Source organism: Manis pentadactyla, chromosome 15 (genome assembly GCF_030020395.1).
Source record: "Manis pentadactyla isolate mManPen7 chromosome 15, mManPen7.hap1, whole genome shotgun sequence".
In the NCBI taxonomy this organism is placed as follows: Eukaryota; Metazoa; Chordata; class Mammalia; order Pholidota; family Manidae; genus Manis; species Manis pentadactyla.
In genome coordinates, this window is record NC_080033.1 from 10,076,457 (window position 1) to 10,090,994 (window position 14,538).

Genomic DNA, 14,538 nt, shown 5'->3' on the forward strand with positions numbered 1-14,538 from the left:
CGCGAGGTTGCTGTTAGTCAGTTAGGCTGACGTGGTGTCTCCCGGAGTTCTCCGCTGTGAAGCCAGTGTCTTTCCCCATTCTGCCTCCTCACCCCAGCCTCTGAGAACTGCAGGAGTGAGGCCCCCTCCCTTCCCAGGACTGACTCACCTTCCTTCCTGCCTCCTCACACTTCCTCAGCCTTGCATCCCAGCCACCGGGGGCCAGGCCACGCCTCACCTTTACGTGCATTTCCTTCTCTCCTGGTTCCAGGACAGGCTCACCTTGAGGGGTTCGGGGGACTAATGACTATTTGCGGTTATTCTTGGTTCCTTGGCTGTCAGACCGTCTCCCGCGCCATCGTCTCCCTGACCTGCATGGCGGGTGTGTGGGCCCTGCAAGATGCATTTCCTGGCCCCCTTCTCACTGTCCTCCAGAGCCATGGGGGTGATGTGGGGAGACTGGGAAGGAGAAGAAAGGATATTTCCCCGCGGGTAACCACCCGATCCTGGAGACGGCTCCTGAGGCGCCCTGTCTTCCTGGAGGCTCCGGCTCCTTCCCAGGGGGTGCTGGTGCCATGCACAGGGGACTCTTCTCCTCCCGCTCGGCTCCTGTCATTCCCTGGGGTCCCCACTCCCCAGATGACACACCCTGTCTTTAAATCCCCAGGCAGAATCTCCCTACATGGTTGCCTCCTGACTGGGAGTCCTGCCCCTGCTCCTGGGCTCCCCAGGCTCTGGCAGGGCCCTCTGCACGCAGGGCTGTCACGGGCGGGGCCGGACACCTGCCAGTGGCCAGGAGTCACTGTGTGCTGACCAGCCTGGCCCAGAGCCCCGGGACGTGTGCTGTGCTCACGGGTCTACCAGGAAGCTCACGGCTGCGGGTCCCCTCTTCTGAATAGTTTGAATGTGGCAAAGGGAAGGGGGGACTGACCCTGCAGAGTCACGTGTCCTCCTAGGGGCACCACAGGGCTCTGCCAGGCCAACAGGAGGGCTTCTGGTGTCCACCTGGGGAGAGGGGCACGGCCGTGGAGGGGAAGGGGGGAGCCACCCCGTCGCCAGCCTCAGGGGCTCTCCCTCCCGCGCGGCCTTCCGAGGCTTCCCCCCACACCGGCCCCAGGCCCAGGGAAGCCTGGTGGGGGCCAGGGACTCAGCGCAGCCCCGCATGGTCACCACAGGTCTTCCCAGAGCAAGAGGTTTACTTAGAGTGTTGCTTACATCTTGAACAGAGGTTCTCTTAAACACAAAACAACCATTACATGTGGAAAAGAAGAGCAAATTCTCCTTGATGAAGATAAGGTAATGGAGCCTTGCTCGTGAGCCTGCACTGGGAGGCGCTGTCAGTCCAGGTGGCCTGCCGCTGACCAGTCCCTTCCCCAGCCCCGTGGGGGGCCCGCAGGTCCTCCTGTCCCCTCTGCTCCATCACTATAGAGGCTGCACTCATCCCCGAGCCAGACCCCAGCTGCGGAGCTGCGCAGCGTCCCCTCGGCGGCGTTGGAGCTGGGCTCAGCCTGTAGGCATCTAGAAAGAGTCCCCAGGAATCAGTGGGAACCTGGGACACATGGGGCTCGCCAGCTCCCAGTCTTGCTGCGGGTCAGCCCCAGCTTCCATGCCCCCAGCGCTGCTGCTGAGGCCCAGTGTGTGTGAGGGGACAGAGGACTCGGCCACGCATGCCTGGACCCTCTGGCTCTCATAGAGCCTTGGACAGAAACCCGCATCTGAGATGACTTATCCCTGATGAATCCAGGCTTCCATCCATCCATCCATCCGGCCTGGTCTTGGCCAGGAAGCCCTGTTTGCACCAGCATCCCCTCTTCCCTTGCCTTCAGGGCTCACCAACACCTAGGAGGTGGAGGAATTTGGCAGATGTGGAATTGCTTCCGTCCGGCAGGAGCTGAGTGAAGTTACCAACTTGCAGGATGTTGGGGGTAGGTCCCCCACCCCAGTGGCTGCCACACAGGAAGATACTCAGCACTTCCTGCCCAGGACCTGCCTTAGTTTGCCAGAAACACGTCTCCTGCCTAAGGGATCGCACTTCCTTTTGCTAAAGTCTCCAATTATGTAAGGATTTTAACACATCTTTCTGCCTTTTGAAATCCCTAACTCTGATTCCATTTATATCATGCAATACTCCCTTCCTGAGTGAATACTTGAATCTCATGAACTTTACAAAACTCTTTGCAGAACAGACACCAAACATATGTCCTGCCTCGTAGTTTCGGCGGAGAACTGGTTGCAAATTGTTTCTCTTGCTAAACAAAAGACAATTGATAGAGACTTTGAGTCTGCATTCATAATAGAGAGAGAAACATGCAAATTCTGGCTCTTGTTGCTTATCTGAAATTGTTTCTCGATTATGAGTCAAAACTCAGCTCTTGGATTCTCTCCAATCCCAGGACCACATGCATACACAAACACATATTCGTTGATAAAGTATGAATCCACACAGACTGAAAGATAGGGAATCAGTAGAAAGGTGGTTAATAGATACATGATGATAGGCGACTGACAGGTAGATGGATGATAGAGGTTCCTAGGATTCTATAACAAAGCACTGTATACTCGCTGACCTAGGAAAACAGAAGCGTATCCTCCCAGAGTTCTGGGGGCCAGAGGTCTAAAGCCATGGTATTGAATTTTAGGGCCCCCTCCCTCCCTCAGAGTCCTAGGGGACAGGTTGTTGGCATTGTCTGTGGCTGAATCGGGTAGATGGACTGACCCTGCAGGGCCCTAGGGCAGGCCGCCCCAAGATATGCCTCTTTGACAAGCAGATCATTTCAGATCTGAAAACCAACAAGGCCCAAAGACTCAGGAAGATACCCGGGCCTCCCTTCCTCTCCATGGCTGCTTAAGAAGAATTGAGTTGGAGGGCCCGCTCCAGGGAGAGAGCTGCCCCCTTAGGTAACTACACTATAACGTGAGCCAGGGTGGCCGACTGGGAGGGATGTGGCTAAGCCCGTGACATTTCTCTGAGTGCCCCATTGCTGTGTGTGGCCCAGGGGATATGTGACCATCAAACATTTATTCTCTTCATGCTCCTGTGAACTGCTTCCGTTTTCCTTGGCAGTCCCACACCCCTCCCCTGTTCTCCTGGGTTCAGGGAGACCCACGGGCCTCATTTTGCCCACCTGTCTTTGGACTCTCTTGTCTGTGTGGATTCCCTGGATTAAATTTGTTTTTTTCCCCTGTGAATCTGCCTCGTGTCAGTTCAGTTCTTAGACCAGCTAGAAGAACTTTCAAGGGTAGAGGAAAATTCTTCCTCCCCAGTACTGGTAGAGCGCAAGCTCACTTTAGAAGTGGTTTTACCCTGCACAGTAGATAATGAGGTATCTGTGGGGAGCTCTCTCTGTGGGTGTCACGTGCACACACACGATGCCGAGCCAAGTCGTTACGTTTGCCCTTGTGCATCTGAAGATCAATCACAGAGGCACGGGTCTTTTGCAGCAGGCAGCCCAGCAAGGGGGCAGCAGGCAGGGCCCCCATGTGCCTCGCCCACCTCAGAGGACAGAACCTACACGGAGGTGCAAGGATATTTGGCAGAGTGGGCAGGACTTTTCTCGCTCGCCTCCTGAGCCATACCACATGCGCTGTATGCTCACAGACAGTGGCTGAAGCCCGCAGATGCTGCGATTTAGTGGGGTGATGGACAACAGGGAACTTCAGGTGGCCTGAAATCGGTTCTGCAACCAGCCTGGACTGTCAGGCTCCAGCAGTCCTGAGAAAACCATTGGGACGTCTTTGCCTTAGAAAGGATGGCCCAGAAAGCATTAATGGATTTTAACGGTGCAGAAATGGGCAGGAAATGACTTTTGGCTTCTTATTTAAAAGGCTCTCTGCGTCACTGGTTTCAACTGATTAACCTCAGGGACGTGTGGTTTCACACACGGAGAGTAAGCTGCTGCGCCCTCCCAAGGGGCGCTGTAATTTCTGAGCATGTCCTTCACCAGAGACGAGGTACTTGAGGGTGCACTGCCCCTGAGGTATATCCCCAAATCTGCCTCTGGTAATGGACGTTACTCAGGCCCCAGAGCTGGGTGCACTCACCTCCATGGCAGCAGGGCGTGCAGCCATGTGGGGCACGGGCCCCAGATGCAGGGTGATCTCTTTCGGGGCATGTGTGCAGGGCACGGGCCCCAGACGTGGGTGGGGTGATCTCCCGGGGCACATGTGCTCCAGCTTAAGCACTGGGCTCTGGCCACACCCCAGTCCCGCAGAGGAACTAGGTCAGTCCTGTCGCTGACTTTGCAGATGAGGGACGGAAAGGCCAGCCTTTGCCAAAAACGCAAGCCAAGAGCTTTTTCTAGAAAATGGGCTGATTACCAAAATAAAAAGTGAAATACCATTCCTAAAGTAGCCACTGGGACACAGAATTGCTGAGTTGAGGGATAAGCCAGAATTTAGCCATGTCCCTGTGAGATAGAGCAGGAACATGGGACAAGCATCAGGATTAATTTTTTCTGACTTTGATAAAAAGTGCTAAGATACAAACAGTATAGTAAGAATAGGAGGGACTCCATCCTAAGGCTAAGATTTCATTTTAAAAACCAGGGAGTTGCCAAGAAACAGAAGAGGAGGGAATACTCCCAAACTCATTCTATGAAGCCAGCATCACCCTAATACCAAAACCAGGCAAAGACCCCACAGAAAAAGAAAATTACAGACCAATATCCCTGATGAACGTAGATGCAAAAATACTCAACAAAATATTAGCAAACCGAATTCAAAAATACATCAAGAAGATCATACATCATGACCAAGTGGGATTCATCCCAGGGATGCAAGGATGGTACAACATTCGACAATCCATCAACATCACCCACCACATCAACAAAAAGAAGGACAAAAAAACCACATGATCAACTCTATAGATGCTGAAAAAGCATTCGACAAAATTCAACATCCATTCATGATAAAAACTCTCAACAAAATGGGTATGAGGGCAAGTACCTCAACATAATAAAGGCCATATATGATAAACCCACAGCCAACATCATACTGAACAGCGAGAAGCTGAAAGCTTTTCCTCTAAGATCGGGAACACGACAGGGATGCCCACTCTCCCAACTATTATTCAGCATAGTACTGGAGGTCCTAGCCACGGCAATTAGACAAAACAAAGAAATAGAAGGCATCCAGATTGGTAAAGATGAAGTTAAACTGTCACTATTTGCAGATGACATGATATTGTACATAAAAAACCCTAAAGACTCCACTCCAAAACTACTAGAACTAATATCTGAATTCAGCAAAGTTGCAGGATACAACTACACTGCTGGTGAGAATGTAAAATAGTTCAACCATTGTGGAAAGCAGTGTGGAGGTTCCTCAAAAAACTCAAAATAGAAGTACCATTGAACCCAGGAATTCCACTCCTAGGACTTTTCTCTAAGAATGCAGGGACATTCGCAGTCCGGGTCACGCCTCCTCACTCGCGGAGGGCATCAGAGCCCTCGTGTCGGCTCCTTACCACACTGTCCTGAGGTGTGGATGGACGCGACCTCTTCCCGGCACCCGCCCCCAGTGGTAAAGTGTTTAAGATGTCCCCAAAAGTAGGTGCTTTGGGGCAGTTGATCGGGACACCAGGTGGGCTGCTGTGGGGCCGCCGTCCTCAGCAAGCCGCTGAATAAACTTTTCCCTAAAATGCAAGGGCGCGTCCATTTCAGTCAACAGACGCAATGCAGCCTCTCCCTCCCCGCCCCCAGATCCACGACCCAGAAATAAGGTAATGGACTCACTTCCCAGAAGGATACTTCAGAGGCCTGCTCCCCAGGGCGCTGGCGAGGGAGGAGAAACTGCCCTCTACCCCTTACGGTTCTTCCAGCTGGTCTAGGGATCCGGTCTGTTAGGTAGAAAGACCTGAGCAGCCGGGGACGGGGAAGATGAGGTTCAAGGAAATAACCAAGCAAACCGGTCAGGAAGGGGGTCCCACGGCTCTGCAGGGACCCCTGGGGACCAGGCCAGCCCGGCCCCAACACGGGCGCAATCGAACAAAACTAAGGACCGCCCAAACCACACCCCCTCATAATCTCATCAAAATAAAATGGGGTTTCGCTCTCTCGGCGACTCCTGGGCTTATCTGGGCGCCTTCCGGGGAGAGTCGCTCGCGCCAGGAGGAGCGGGTGCAGAACTAGAGCTGCCCATCAGGTGACCCCACCCTGCCACTCAAAGGACGGGTGAACAGCCGGCAGCCCCTAAAGGTTCGGGCCCGCCCCTCCCTGGGAGGGGCTTCAAATACAGCGTCCCCTTTGCTGCGCCCCGGGGTCCCCGCCTTTCTGCTCTTTGCTGCTGCGGGACGAGGGTGAGGAGGGCGGACTCGGTCCGCGACGGGTCCCCGTGGAATAGATCAACCAACGGGAGGAAAAGCCAGTTTTATTTCGTTTGTACGGAGGCCCAGTAAGGAAACTGAGACCCAAAGAGGTGACCAGGCAGCTTTTACACATTTTATACAAAGAGACAATAAATCCATGAGGAATTAACAGGACAAAGAATTCTTCTATTTGGGAGCTTCAGTTAGCAAGGAAATGTAAACAGCCTTTGGGCTTGGGCAGTAAATCAGTAAACAAGTCAGAGGCTTGTTCAGGCAGACATCTCAGCCCCGGGCTCCCTCCGGGTCCCCCGTCTCTGCAGACAAGGACGCCGTCTACCCGCCCGGGGCAGGAGGGCGCCTTTGCGCTGGGAGATGCACTTCCTGGTTTCAGGGGACAGAGGCGGGTCCCAGCGCCCCTCTCACTCCAGCTGTTGCCCAGAAACTTTAACTCGAAGTTATTATTAACACGCCAAAGCGGCACATTTGGGGGCAGCCTGCCCTTGGCCCCCTCCAAGGGCGCTGATGCCATTCTGCAGAACACAGAAATGTGGGTCTGCTGGCTCAGGTCTCCTTGTAGTTTCTCCTTGGGCAGCATAAAGGCGGGCTGGGACTGTTGCTCAAGGTGGCCGGTGACCTCAGCTGGAAATTAAACTCCGCCCCCATCCTCCTTAAATGGCTTAGACACAAAGATGCCCCGGTGGTTTGAGCATGAATGAGAGAGGCGTAGAGGTCCTCATGAGTGTGTGCAGCTAACCTGGCGCTACGCCTCGGTTGTCCCACAGTCAAGACCAGCCTGCTTGGCTTACGAATTTTCCGGGGTTCTGCTCATAAATGCTCACCTCCCCACATGAACAGAATATCAGAGTTTGCAGGGGGCTAATGATGATTTTTTTATTACCTAAAATGTAAACCTTCTGCATGCTTCTCAACACTTTGATTTGTTCAAAAATTTCTGAGTAAATAGGGTGAAAATAAAATCAAAACAAGACGAGAAAAAAAAAAACCTGGAATCAGTGAGCAACACAGAAGAATGGAGAAATTGTGCCAACAAATCCCTTTCTAAGTAACTAAGACACTTTTCGTTTCTCGAGTTACATAAGGTAGTACATGCTTCCTCGTACGAAGGAAAATACAGAAGCGGAACAGTTTTATGAGTGGAAATCGTTGGATTTATTCTCTGACCTGATAAAAATAGAAGCCACACTTCAGTATGATCAAGGCGTAGGAGCATCTGTCGGGGAAGAAGAAATTTCCTCAGCCCATCAGTGTTCTTTTAGCTGGTCTAAGAATCAAATTGACAGGAGACACATTAGTGGGAGAAAAAAGAAACAAAATTTAATTTCGTATGTATGGGGAAGACACAGATGTGGGTTCCAAAGACAGTCAGGGAGAACGGGGCATAGATGTCGTCCTGAACCCAGCAGAATGGGGCAGGGGTCTGAGACACCAAAGGAAAAGGGGAGCAATTCACAGCAATATGAAAAGAGTAAATGTTTGATGGGCTGCAAGAAACAAACACAGACGGGAATTTTAACAGACAGCCACATCCCTCCCCTTACATTTTAATGTATTTATTTACAGTGCTGGCTCTCCTCCTGGAGCAATGCCTGCATCTAAAGTCTCTTGTCAGGGAGTCAGGTATCTTCCAGGGTCTCTTGGGCCTTGACGGTCTTCAGCTCTCAAACAATATGCACGTCCCAATGGCACACCATGGGCCGCCTGCCGTGGGTACTGCACATGGAACACAGGAAATCCCATTTCGGGTCTCACTTCTAATGTGTCATAAACCACTCTGTCTTTAAAAATAATTCTCATGCTCTGTTATTCTTGAGTGCACCGCGTATGTCATGGAAGCAAAATAAAATGTATTTCTTTCCCATGTAGCTTCTGGTGAGCCCTGGTTGACTCTGCAGGGTAGCTGTGCTTGTGTGATTTTTCAGAGAGAAGGAGGTGCTTCCAGTCTTATATTTTTACATCTCTTTTCCATACAGGATTCCTCTGGGACAAACCTTGCAGCAGAATAGACACATGAAATCTCCTGGCCTGGGTGTGCCTGCCAGCCATTTACGCTCACCTCCCCTGACCAGCGCTTGCCACCAGCCCCACATGTCTCAGAAACCAGAAGAACGTAATCCTCTGACCCAGGCAGATGGACTTTTCTTGGGTCCCATGAGATGTTTTCAGAAGTGTGCACCACCTTCCTCTGTCTGGTGGGGTGTTGGGTGTCCTCATATCCGGCATGAATGTGTTTCCTGAGCCCTCCTCCTGGGCAGGATCTTGACTGGGCACTGGGGTCCCAGGGAGTCGTCACACTCTGCTTTACTCCAGGAAGCTCATGTCTCAGTGTGGCGGGCCAGCGAGAAGATGTAATTATAATTCAGACTGTTGGTTAAGGTGGGGTGTGGCACAGGCTTGACTGGGACAAAAGGTCCCCGTAATTGAGGCCGTGTGATGAAGATGATGCCTACACTGAGATACTCAGGAAATCGAGGAGTTTGCCGGGTGGAGGAACAGCACGCTCCCGGTCCAAGAGCTGAATGAGTTTACTGCATGTGGCAGTGTGCGCGTTGTTTTGTGTAGATACCAATTCAGTTTGAAAGCAAAAGAATAAAGGGTGAAATTGAATGGCCCGAGAAACATCGTGTGCTAAGAACAGACATGTGGGTTCCTTGGGGACGACCGTGGGGACCCAGATAATGTGTAAGCAGGCGGTGCCATCTGCAGGGTGTGGGTGGAAATGCATCTGGCAGAAATTTTTGTGGAGTTGAGAGGTGATAAGACATCCTAGAAGATTCTGCTTGGGACTCATGTTCCATTAGACATAGCATCTCATAAAAGATGCTAAATATTCTCATCGCCCGGCAGACCCTCCCGTTGGGTGGGGAACCCTGAGAACATGGGCACGAAATCTTCAAGTTTGCATCATAAATCTGAGCACTTGAATTTTGGCTACTGTTGCCAAGGCATTTTATTTTAAATTTTATTTAATTTAACCTATTCTAATTTCAACTTAAATAGCCATATATGGCTACTGGTTACCATATTAGACAGCTCAGAATCTCTGTAACATTTTACTGACTAATCGAATAATTAACTGAGAGAGGATATACATCAGACTTTTAAAGTTTGCTTTAGTAGAATTTCAGAAAAAGGATGATGATGATGATTGGATTTCCAGTATGTGCGGGTGGGCACAGCAGAATCTCTGGCAATGGCTGATATTCATAACAGAGTCCTATAATGGGATTCTCGGTATGACGTAATAGAGTGACAGTGGAGCTGAGCGGTTAGGTAGGGGTTCTGGGCTCTGAAGACGATCCTGAACGTCGTGAGGCTCTGCTGCTGTCACCGTGGAGAGGTAGCGATGGTTTGGAGGAGGAGGAAGGGGGCCCTTGAGGGAACTCCTCCTCGGAAGAGATACGGGTCCTCGCTCGGAAAGGCTCAGGCCTGGAGCCCGGTCCGGCCTCCACAGGCTTGGTGTCGTTGAGCGTCATGTGGATGCTGGGTTCATGGAGGGGCCTATGGGCCTCAGGGAGGTGGCACGGAATCCCTGGGAGAGGATCCACTGGTCCAGCTGGGCATATATCACATCCTGTGTGTCTTCTGGGTCCTGCAAAGAAAAAGGTAAGAATCCTGGGCAGAGACACAGTCACTGAAGGTGGGGTCACTGGACATGCGGTGGGGCAGATGCTGTGGCGGGCATTTGGGCCGGGGGAGCTCACCTCGCCGTCCATCGCTGGGTCACCTCGGGCCCTGTGCTCTTCATGGCAGCACCTGTGAGTGGAAGAGGCCGTCGAGACTCCAGGGAATGCTCTTCCAGGCCCTTCGGTCACAGAGGAGGACATCAGGGCCAGGGGGAGGCTGTGGTGTGCCTGAGCTGCTCAGCCTGTCCACCTCACCAATCCAAAGAACCATCCCATCTACAGCCCCAGGCGTGCGCCGCCTGCCCCAGGGGCCCGTCCCCTCCCATTTCCCTCCCTCCGATAGCCTCCACTGCAGACCATCTCCTTCTGCAGGTCGGTGGGCTCCCAAGAGCTGAGGAGCAGATTGAGGAGAAAGGTGGTGGGCGAGTTGCGGGAAAGGCCAGGGGGCCCATGGGTCTCCCTGGAAGACCCTCCACCAGGGATCTGAACACCCAAACCACAGACCAGCTCTCAGGAGGTGAGCATGCAGCTCTGGGCCCCAATCACACCCCGTGTCCGCTCGGATGACACAGCCCTTTCTCCTTCCGACTTCCGCTTTTTGGTAGAATGCCAGAGGCAAACAAGAACGGCCAGGAAAATGCCAGTGGAGATGACGGTCGCAGAGAGTCCAGTGAGAATGTTGCTTGTCGGCGTCCCCTTGAGGATGTGACAGGCGTCTGCCAATAACCAGACGGTAGGAGCTCCGTTTATCAGTTGTCTCTTTACACCAGTGGCTGCTGGAGTCTTTACACACTTTACCTCAAACCCTCCCAGCATGCCTACATCTGACCGGTTTACTCTCTCCATTTCCCAACAAAACCCAAGGGCTGTGATGATGGTCGTTCAAAGCAGAGTTCTGGGAGGCAGACGGAGGCCGGACCCAGGGTCCCAGGCTTTTCCGGGCTACCCTATAGGCCAAGACATGAGGCTTTGCATGAAAGGGCACCGCCTGCATCAACCCTGGCTGACCACCCCTCCCTCTCATTCCTCCTAACCCCACCACACTCTGAAAACGGAGAAGGAGGGGGCTAGAGAGCAGGGGATGCCTCTGGATCAGGGTGCCGAGACATGAAGTCACTCCCCCAGGAATGACCACACGTGGGGCAGGGAGACATTCGCCGGAGTGGGAGGGGAGGCGGCCAGGGATGTACCGCGTCTTGAGACCCTTCTCTGTGGCTGGGCCCCGTCTGCGGGTTGGGGAGCTCCCACATTGTGGTGAATGCATCTTTTCCTCAGTGCACGCCGTGGAGGGAGGCACCGTTAGTTGAGGAGATTGATGCTACGGGAGTTCAGTTCCTAGATCCAGCAGAGCTATGAGCAGGGCCCGCAAGTCTGACTGCAACCTTTTGGCTTTCAAGGGCTGCACCATTCTCCCCCACCAGGCTCCCTGCCCCGTGGTCCTTTTCTCTAAAAACTCAACTCCCAGTTCCAAGTTTCCATGCATGGGCCCCAGAAGCTCTAAGAGGCATGAACAAGCCCACGGCTACTCAGCTAAGAAATAGGAGAAGTACCCTCTCAGAGCTCCTTCCCTGGGCCTTACCTCGGAGCGCGCTCCGAAACCACTCACCCTGCGCCTCCCCCAGCACCTCTGGCTAAGCCACCATGATTTTTCTGCACAAGGGCCTGCACGGCCTCCCAACTGTCTCATGGCTTCCAGGCACGGTCCCCTTGTGCGAATCTGTTCTCCCCTGCCAACTGTCTCCTTCTAAACTTTGCACCATGTGATGCTTTTCTGATGTCAGTACTAAATGACTTCCCATTGCAGCCAGAATAAAATCCACACTCCTTGTCACGACTCGTCCACCTGTAGCTAAGCAGGCTCTGACCACCTCGCCAGGTCACCTCCCCACCACACGGCAGGTGCACTGGCTCCGCAGTCTGAGCTTATTGCCGCCTTGGATTCCTGGCACTCAGATCCCTCCACCAACCTTCTCAAGACTGGGTCTCCTTGAAACTGAGGCACACCTGGGTTGTCACCCTGAGCCAGGTACCACGCACTCTACAGTGTCCACGTACCCTTTCTGCATTGCATGACCCCAGCTCAGTGTATGGGGATTAAAGAATCTTAATGGAATTTCTCCTCCTGGAATGCAATCCTCATAAAGGCACGATCCCTTTCCTTCTTAACTGCTGAATGTTCAGCTCATAGATGATTAACAGTTGGATGATACAACCACCCCTGTCCCCACACACCCTGGTCCCTTTGACCCCTTTATCCAACTAGGAAAAGGCCTCAGTCCAGGAGCACGAGGGGGCGAATGCCCCCCTGATTCCCATGCTGTATGCAGTCTCAAATGCCAGTGGAGAATTTGGGGATCAGAGATGGAAGGAGATGAGACAAGGTCACAGAGTTGGGGACACCCGAGCCCTGCCTCCCTGGGGGCTCACGAGCTAAGCGCAGAGGCCGCCTTGCTCACCGTCTGCGGGGCTCGGCTCACGGGGTGATGTGCAAGTGCTTTCTGTGGTTTCTAGGAGGAAGGACAGAGAGGGGGTGAGCAAGCGTCCTGTCTCGCCCCTCCGAAGCAGGACCACTCCTCTGGAAGGGGGGCCCCTCCACACCCCAGCTCTGTCATGCCCTAAGGGCTGATGGCGGTTCTGGTCCCTCTGCCTGAGTGCCTGGGTGTGTGACTTCCTCCCGGGATATGCCTCCCTGCGATGATAAGTATCTAAGCTCCTCATCTGTGGTCTGCCTGTGCGTCAGGAGTGCCTCTGGGAAGCGAGTGGGGGTGAGGGGCTGCCGCTGCTGCTGGTCTCCAGCCTGAGTGTGGCCTAAAGAGCGAGGACCTCCTGGGTCTGCCCTGGCCTTTTTCTTTGTTCACCTGGACCCAGAGGCCCCCAGTGTGGGCTTCCACCCAGGAAGGGTGGGGGGCGTGCAGGGGCCTGTGTCCCAGCCTCTCTGTATTTCTCACTGCTTCTGTTTCTCCAGAAGCCCCGGATCCCCTGTCACCAACAGGGCGCCCTTCAGATAGGGCTCCGTGGTCTAGTGTATTGGAGACACGGGGCAGGTTCGGGATTCCTCACCTGCGACAGAGAGGTGCACTGGGTCACTCGGGGCTGACCACTCATGGGGGGAGTGGTTGAAAGAGCCGTAGCACGTGTAGGCCCCTTCCTGGGCTGGGGTCCCGGGGCCCAGGGGGAAGGCGGCCTGAGAGGCCCCGCTGTGGCTCCGCCCTGCAGCCAGCCGGCGTGGGCAGGCCTGCCCAGCCCTGCACAGGTGGTACATGTCAAAGGAGCTCTCGAAGCCGCAGAGCAAGATCACGTTCCCTGCTGACCACACCGCAGTGCCCAGCAGGGCCGAGAGATGCGGCTTCTCGTGTTTTCCTAGGAGGAAAGCAGGCCTTGACCTAAGAGCACAAATTAGTCCCACTGTCCTTGGGCAAGAGCAGAGGGGTCTCTGTCCCCATCCTAGGGGCCCACAGTGTGTCATCAATGCTCCCCATGCCCACTCATCTCCGCAGTGTGTGTGCACAGGTGTGTATGCCCTTTGCCAGCTCCACTTTGCCCTGGCTCCTTTGCCCTCTGCAGGCATCTCTCTGTCTTACTGCCCCTAGAGGCCAATGGGGAGGGGGGTTCTCTCGAGAAACAGACCCGCTAGCTGCCACGGGACCCTCAGAACACGTGGTGCTGGCCTCAGGCCCCTGGACCGCAACCACTGGGCGTTAGAGCCAGAGCCCCCGACGGCCCTGGGGACCCTCGCTCTGCAGGGAGTGGCCAGTGAGGCCCGGCGCCCACGGGGCAGGAAGGAACCCCTCCTTCTTTGTGCAGAAGGACACATGACACCAGAGTCGAGCCACCTCAGGGTGCCAGCTCCCTTCGGATCATCTGGGGGCCTGGCCGAAGATGTCTGCTGTATGGCTGTTCTCAGGGCCGAGGAGGGGACGCGGTGCAGTGGGGGCCACGCCCAGCCTCCTTGGTGCCCCAGCCAGGCCCCCTCACCCCTCAGCTGCCGCCTCCTTCCCATCCTTCTTTCAGGGCCCCTTCAGCTGCCCTGCCCCAGGCTGGGCTTCCCCTGTCGCAAAGTGTTTTGCTCCTTTTCCCTCCATGCTCCGCCTGCTCCCTCTCTCTCCCCGTTCTTCTCTGTCTCTGCCTCTCTCCTGAGCCTGCTGCTCCCTCTGTCTGCCTGTCTGCCTGTCTGTCTGTCTATCCCTGCATTGACTCTGCAACACCCCGTCACCCCAGAGGATCCCAAGGACAAGGAGAATGGGGGCTGGGCCACCACGCTCACCTGTGACCACGACATCCATGGGGTCACTGGGGGCCGACCACTCCTGGGGGGCGTGGCTGAGGGCGCCGTAGCATCTGTAGGTCTCCTCACGTGCAGGCGTAAGGGGGTGTTGCTGAGAATACTGTGTGCCCCCCTCTCTGTGCAGGATAAATGTGTCAAAAATCAGCTGTGAGTGACAGCACAGGGTCACACTCGCCCCTGCGTGCACAAGGGAGCTGGGCTGGGCCGAGATGGAGGGACGCCTGAGCACACCTAGGGAGAAATAGGGTGTAAGTACCCCTCCTCACCCCTCCCCTGGCATTTCAGAGTGGATTTCCTGACCTCTCAAGCCCGAAGCGGCCTGATTC

At 54.3% G+C, this 14,538-nt stretch overlaps 1 protein-coding gene across 1 annotated transcript in view; it reads right to left on the reverse strand.

Annotated features, from left to right (window-relative positions):
- Positions 1 to 12,838: 12,838 nt before the first annotated feature.
- The window catches only part of LOC130681119 (immunoglobulin superfamily member 1-like), a 32,254-nt gene continuing 30,554 nt past the window's right edge, over positions 12,839 to 14,538 (reverse strand). Inside the window, 2 exon segments of the mRNA XM_057493347.1 lie at positions 12,839 to 13,287; positions 14,192 to 14,443. Of these exon segments, the coding sequence (XP_057349330.1) occupies positions 12,947 to 13,287; positions 14,192 to 14,443 (593 nt within the window). The 3' untranslated portion in view covers positions 12,839 to 12,946.